This window comes from Nerophis ophidion, linkage group LG29 (genome assembly GCF_033978795.1).
Source record: "Nerophis ophidion isolate RoL-2023_Sa linkage group LG29, RoL_Noph_v1.0, whole genome shotgun sequence".
Lineage (NCBI taxonomy): Eukaryota > Metazoa > Chordata > Actinopteri > Syngnathiformes > Syngnathidae > Nerophis > Nerophis ophidion.
In genome coordinates this window covers 654,247-661,746 of record NC_084639.1, presented here as the reverse complement: position 1 = coordinate 661,746, position 7,500 = coordinate 654,247, and the positions used below count along the sequence as shown (strand labels likewise).

At 43.1% G+C, this 7,500-nt stretch overlaps 1 protein-coding gene and 1 long non-coding RNA gene across 2 annotated transcripts in view; one reads left to right on the top strand and one right to left on the bottom strand.

The window, feature by feature from the left end:
• Window positions 1-7,500, bottom strand: part of LOC133546103 (uncharacterized) — a 109,018-nt gene that overhangs the window by 21,955 nt on the left and 79,563 nt on the right. The gene's annotated exons all lie outside the window — the stretch shown is intronic.
• Window positions 1-7,500, top strand: part of fat4 (FAT atypical cadherin 4) — a 273,279-nt gene that overhangs the window by 264,328 nt on the left and 1,451 nt on the right. Inside the window, exon 17 of the mRNA XM_061891946.1 lies at window positions 6,479-7,500. This exon is cut by the window's right edge and continues 1,451 nt beyond it. Within this exon, the coding sequence (XP_061747930.1) occupies window positions 6,479-7,500 (1,022 nt within the window). The remainder of the gene's footprint in view (window positions 1-6,478) is intronic.

Sequence of the window (7,500 nt, the reverse complement as noted above, 5' to 3'; positions counted from 1 at the left end):
GGAGTGTGAAGTTGTTGATGAGTACACTATGGAGTGTGAAGTTGTTGATGAGTACACTATGGAGTGTGAAGTTGTTGATGAGTACACTAAGGAGTGTGAAGTTGTTGATGAGTACACTATGGAAGGTGAAGTTGTTGATGAGTACACTATGGAAGGTGAAGTTGTTGAGTACACTATGGAAGGTGAAGTTGTTGATGAGTACACTATGGAAGGTGAAGTTGTTGATGAGTACACCATGGAGTGTGAAGTTGTTGATGAGTACACTAAGGAGTGTGAAGTTGTTGATGAGTACACTATGGAGTGTGAAGTTGTTGATGAGTACACTAAGGAGTGTGAAGTTGTTGATGAGTACACTATGGAAGGTGAAGTTGTTGATGAGTACACTATGGAGTGTGAAGTTGTTGATGAGTACACTATGGAAGGTGAAGTTGTTGATGAGTACACTAAGGAGTGTGAAGTTGTTGATGAGTACACTATGGAGTGCGAAGTTGTTGATGAGTACACTAAGGAGTGTGAAGTTGTTGATGAGTACACTAAGGAAGGTGAAGTTGTTGTTGAGTACACTAAGGAGTGTGAAGTTGTTGATGAGTACACTATGGAGTGTGAAGTTGTTGATGAGTACACTATGGAGTGTGAAGTTGTTGATGAGTACACTAAGGAGTGTGAAGTTGTTGATGAGTACACTATGGAAGGTGAAGTTGTTGATGAGTACACTAAGGAGTGTGAAGTTGTTGATGAGTACACTATGGAAGGTGAAGTTGTTGATGAGTACACTATGGAGTGTGAAGTTGTTGTTGAGTACACTAAGGAGTGTGAAGTTGTTGATGAGTACACTATGGAAGGTGAAGTTGTTGATGAGTACACTAAGGAGTGTGAAGTTGTTGTTGAGTACACTAAGGAGTGTGAAGTTGTTGATGAGTACACTATGGAAGGTGAAGTTGTTGATGAGTACACTAAGGAGTGTGAAGTTGTTGATGAGTACACTAAGGAGTGTGAAGTTGTTGATGAGTACACTATGGAAGGTGAAGTTGTTGATGAGTACACTATGGAAGGTGAAGTTGTTGATGAGTACACTATGGAAGGTGAAGTTGTTGATGAGTACACTAAGGAAGGTGAAGTTGTTGATGAGTACACTATGGAAGGTGAAGTTGTTGATGAGTACACTAAGGAAGGTGAAGTTGTTGATGAGTACACTAAGGAGTGTGAAGTTGTTGATGAGTACACTAAGGAGTGTGAAGTTGTTGATGAGTACACTATGGAGTGTGAAGTTGTTGATGAGTACACTAAGGAGTGTGAAGTTGTTGATGAGTACACTATGGAGTGTGAAGTTGTTGATGAGTACACTATGGAAGGTGAAGTTGTTGATGAGTACACTATGGAAGGTGAAGTTGTTGAGTACACTAAGTAAGGTGAAGTTGTTGATGAGTACACTATGGAAGGTGAAGTTGTTGATGAGTACACTAAGGAAGGTGAAGTTGTTGATGAGTACACTATGGAAGGTGAAGTTGTTGATGAGTACACTAAGGAAGGTGAAGTTGTTGATGAGTACACTAAGGAGTGTGAAGTTGTTGATGAGTACACTAAGGAGTGTGAAGTTGTTGATGAGTACACTATGGAGTGTGAAGTTGTTGATGAGTACACTAAGGAGTGTGAAGTTGTTGATGAGTACACTATGGAGTGTGAAGTTGTTGATGAGTACACTATGGAAGGTGAAGTTGTTGATGAGTACACTATGGAAGGTGAAGTTGTTGAGTACACTAAGTAAGGTGAAGTTGTTGATGAGTACACTATGGAAGGTGAAGTTGTTGATGAGTACACTAAGGAAGGTGAAGTTGTTGATGAGTACACTATGGAAGGTGAAGTTGTTGATGAGTACACTAAGGAAGGTGAAGTTGTTGATGAGTACACTAAGGAGTGTGAAGTTGTTGATGAGTACACTAAGGAGTGTGAAGTTGTTGATGAGTACACGATGGAGTGTGAAGTTGTTGAGTACACTAAGGAGTGTGAAGTTGTTGATGAGTACACTATGGAGTGTGAAGTTGTTGATGAGTACACTATGGAAGGTGAAGTTGTTGATGAGTACACTATGGAAGGTGAAGTTGTTGAGTACACTATGGAAGGTGAAGTTGTTGATGAGTACACTATGGAAGGTGAAGTTGTTGAGTACACTATGGAAGGTGAAGTTGTTGATGAGTACACTATGGAAGGTGAAGTTGTTGAGTACACTATGGAAGGTGAAGTTGTTGATGAGTACACTATGGAAGGTGAAGTTGTTGATGAGTACACTATGGAGTGTGAAGTTGTTGATGAGTACACTAAGGAGTGTGAAGTTGTTGATGAGTACACTATGGAGTGTGAAGTTGTTGATGAGTACACTAAGGAGTGTGAAGTTGTTGATGAGTACACTATGGAAGGTGAAGTTGTTGATGAGTACACTATGGAGTGTGAAGTTGTTGATGAGTACACTATGGAAGGTGAAGTTGTTGATGAGTACACTAAGGAGTGTGAAGTTGTTGATGAGTACACTATGGAGTGTGAAGTTGTTGATGAGTACACTAAGGAGTGTGAAGTTGTTGATGAGTACACTAAGGAAGGTGAAGTTGTTGTTGAGTACACTAAGGAGTGTGAAGTTGTTGATGAGTACACTATGGAGTGTGAAGTTGTTGATGAGTACACTATGGAGTGTGAAGTTGTTGATGAGTACACTAAGGAGTGTGAAGTTGTTGATGAGTACACTATGGAAGGTGAAGTTGTTGATGAGTACACTATGGAAGGTGAAGTTGTTGAGTACACTATGGAAGGTGAAGTTGTTGATGAGTACACTATGGAAGGTGAAGTTGTTGATGAGTACACCATGGAGTGTGAAGTTGTTGATGAGTACACTAAGGAGTGTGAAGTTGTTGATGAGTACACTATGGAGTGTGAAGTTGTTGATGAGTACACTAAGGAGTGTGAAGTTGTTGATGAGTACACTATGGAAGGTGAAGTTGTTGATGAGTACACTATGGAGTGTGAAGTTGTTGATGAGTACACTATGGAAGGTGAAGTTGTTGATGAGTACACTAAGGAGTGTGAAGTTGTTGATGAGTACACTATGGAGTGCGAAGTTGTTGATGAGTACACTAAGGAGTGTGAAGTTGTTGATGAGTACACTAAGGAAGGTGAAGTTGTTGTTGAGTACACTAAGGAGTGTGAAGTTGTTGATGAGTACACTATGGAGTGTGAAGTTGTTGATGAGTACACTATGGAGTGTGAAGTTGTTGATGAGTACACTAAGGAGTGTGAAGTTGTTGATGAGTACACTATGGAAGGTGAAGTTGTTGATGAGTACACTAAGGAGTGTGAAGTTGTTGATGAGTACACTATGGAAGGTGAAGTTGTTGATGAGTACACTATGGAGTGTGAAGTTGTTGTTGAGTACACTAAGGAGTGTGAAGTTGTTGATGAGTACACTATGGAAGGTGAAGTTGTTGATGAGTACACTAAGGAGTGTGAAGTTGTTGTTGAGTACACTAAGGAGTGTGAAGTTGTTGATGAGTACACTATGGAAGGTGAAGTTGTTGATGAGTACACTAAGGAGTGTGAAGTTGTTGATGAGTACACTAAGGAGTGTGAAGTTGTTGATGAGTACACTATGGAAGGTGAAGTTGTTGATGAGTACACTATGGAAGGTGAAGTTGTTGATGAGTACACTATGGAAGGTGAAGTTGTTGATGAGTACACTAAGGAAGGTGAAGTTGTTGATGAGTACACTATGGAAGGTGAAGTTGTTGATGAGTACACTAAGGAAGGTGAAGTTGTTGATGAGTACACTAAGGAGTGTGAAGTTGTTGATGAGTACACTAAGGAGTGTGAAGTTGTTGATGAGTACACTATGGAGTGTGAAGTTGTTGATGAGTACACTAAGGAGTGTGAAGTTGTTGATGAGTACACTATGGAGTGTGAAGTTGTTGATGAGTACACTATGGAAGGTGAAGTTGTTGATGAGTACACTATGGAAGGTGAAGTTGTTGAGTACACTAAGTAAGGTGAAGTTGTTGATGAGTACACTATGGAAGGTGAAGTTGTTGATGAGTACACTAAGGAAGGTGAAGTTGTTGATGAGTACACTATGGAAGGTGAAGTTGTTGATGAGTACACTAAGGAAGGTGAAGTTGTTGATGAGTACACTAAGGAGTGTGAAGTTGTTGATGAGTACACTAAGGAGTGTGAAGTTGTTGATGAGTACACTATGGAGTGTGAAGTTGTTGATGAGTACACTAAGGAGTGTGAAGTTGTTGATGAGTACACTATGGAGTGTGAAGTTGTTGATGAGTACACTATGGAAGGTGAAGTTGTTGATGAGTACACTATGGAAGGTGAAGTTGTTGAGTACACTAAGTAAGGTGAAGTTGTTGATGAGTACACTATGGAAGGTGAAGTTGTTGATGAGTACACTAAGGAAGGTGAAGTTGTTGATGAGTACACTATGGAAGGTGAAGTTGTTGATGAGTACACTAAGGAAGGTGAAGTTGTTGATGAGTACACTAAGGAGTGTGAAGTTGTTGATGAGTACACTAAGGAGTGTGAAGTTGTTGATGAGTACACGATGGAGTGTGAAGTTGTTGAGTACACTAAGGAGTGTGAAGTTGTTGATGAGTACACTATGGAGTGTGAAGTTGTTGATGAGTACACTATGGAAGGTGAAGTTGTTGATGAGTACACTATGGAAGGTGAAGTTGTTGAGTACACTATGGAAGGTGAAGTTGTTGATGAGTACACTATGGAAGGTGAAGTTGTTGAGTACACTATGGAAGGTGAAGTTGTTGATGAGTACACTATGGAAGGTGAAGTTGTTGAGTACACTATGGAAGGTGAAGTTGTTGATGAGTACACTATGGAAGGTGAAGTTGTTGATGAGTACACTATGGAGTGTGAAGTTGTTGATGAGTACACTAAGGAGTGTGAAGTTGTTGATGAGTACACTATGGAGTGTGAAGTTGTTGATGAGTACACTAAGGAGTGTGAAGTTGTTGATGAGTACACTATGGAAGGTGAAGTTGTTGATGAGTACACTATGGAGTGTGAAGTTGTTGATGAGTACACTATGGAAGGTGAAGTTGTTGATGAGTACACTAAGGAGTGTGAAGTTGTTGATGAGTACACTATGGAGTGTGAAGTTGTTGATGAGTACACTAAGGAGTGTGAAGTTGTTGATGAGTACACTAAGGAAGGTGAAGTTGTTGTTGAGTACACTAAGGAGTGTGAAGTTGTTGATGAGTACACTATGGAGTGTGAAGTTGTTGATGAGTACACTATGGAGTGTGAAGTTGTTGATGAGTACACTAAGGAGTGTGAAGTTGTTGATGAGTACACTATGGAAGGTGAAGTTGTTGATGAGTACACTATGGAAGGTGAAGTTGTTGAGTACACTATGGAAGGTGAAGTTGTTGATGAGTACACTATGGAAGGTGAAGTTGTTGATGAGTACACCATGGAGTGTGAAGTTGTTGATGAGTACACTAAGGAGTGTGAAGTTGTTGATGAGTACACTATGGAGTGTGAAGTTGTTGATGAGTACACTAAGGAGTGTGAAGTTGTTGATGAGTACACTATGGAAGGTGAAGTTGTTGATGAGTACACTATGGAGTGTGAAGTTGTTGATGAGTACACTATGGAAGGTGAAGTTGTTGATGAGTACACTAAGGAGTGTGAAGTTGTTGATGAGTACACTATGGAGTGCGAAGTTGTTGATGAGTACACTAAGGAGTGTGAAGTTGTTGATGAGTACACTAAGGAAGGTGAAGTTGTTGTTGAGTACACTAAGGAGTGTGAAGTTGTTGATGAGTACACTATGGAGTGTGAAGTTGTTGATGAGTACACTATGGAGTGTGAAGTTGTTGATGAGTACACTAAGGAGTGTGAAGTTGTTGATGAGTACACTATGGAAGGTGAAGTTGTTGATGAGTACACTAAGGAGTGTGAAGTTGTTGATGAGTACACTATGGAAGGTGAAGTTGTTGATGAGTACACTATGGAGTGTGAAGTTGTTGTTGAGTACACTAAGGAGTGTGAAGTTGTTGATGAGTACACTATGGAAGGTGAAGTTGTTGATGAGTACACTAAGGAGTGTGAAGTTGTTGTTGAGTACACTAAGGAGTGTGAAGTTGTTGATGAGTACACTATGGAAGGTGAAGTTGTTGATGAGTACACTAAGGAGTGTGAAGTTGTTGTTGAGTACACTAAGGAGTGTGAAGTTGTTGCGACTGAAAAGAAATAAAACCTTGCTGATTATTTCCTTGTCTTCCATCTGCTTTGTTTCTCCTTTCTGACACGTGTGAGATTTAAAAGCTGTGAACTTCCACTCTTTGAACAAATGTTGGGGTTTTTCACGCCGACATCTTTCAAAGAAGCCGTCCTAGTTTTGTGTTTCTTCCCAGTCGTCTTCCCGGCTCCTAAATCCCCGGCGAGCGCCTGATGGTTTGTTTTGTGCGTGCAGGTTTCGACGGCTGCGTGGCCTTCGTGAAATACAACAACCATAACCTGCCTTTCGCCGGAGAACACAATCTTGTCACCGTGACGCGGACAAGTCCGTCGGTGAAGACGGGCTGCAGGGGTCCCGACCTGTGCGGGAGCGGCCCCTGCTGGGACGGCCTGATGTGCATCAACCAGTGGTACGCCTACCAGTGCGTGCCGCCGGGCGACTGCGCCTCCGACCCCTGTCAGAACCATGGGAGCTGCGTGCCCCAGCCCCATTCCGGTTACTCCTGCGCCTGCTCCGAGTTCTACACCGGCAAGACCTGCGAGACCCTGGTGGCGTGCTTGGGTGTGCAGTGCCCGCAAGGAACCACCTGCAGGATGGCCAACAACGGCGGCTTCACCTGCAGTCCAAACCCCGTGACGGAGGCCATGGTTCTGCCTATTTGGGCAGTGCCCGCCATCGTGGGGAGCTGTGCCAGCGTGCTGGCCTTGGTGGTGCTCGCTCTGATCCTGTGCAACCACTGCAAGGGCCGCAACAAGACCAAAGTGCCGAAGGAGCCCAAGGAGAAGAAACCCAAGGAGAAGAAGAAAAAGAAGAAGAAAGGCAGCGAAAATGTGGCCTTCGATGACCCGGACAACATCCCGCCTTACGGAGACGACATGACGGTGCGCAAGCAACCGGAAGGGAATCCAAAGCCGGACATCATTGAGAGGGAGAACCCTTACCTGATATACGATGAATCCGACATCCCTCACAACAACGAGGCCATCCCCAGTGCCCCCTGCGCCCCCTGTAATGGTCACGAGGCCGACATCGAGCACTACGACATCGACAACGCCAGCAGCATCGCTCCGTCCGATGCCGACATCATTCAGCACTACAAGCAGTTCCGCAGCCACACCCCAAAATTCTCCATCCAGAGACACAGCCCGCTGGGTTTTGCCCGGCAGTCGCCCTTGCCCCTGGGCGCCACCAGCTACACCTACCAGCCGCAGTACCAACCAGCACTCAGATCCACCCCCCTAAGCCACTCCCACTCG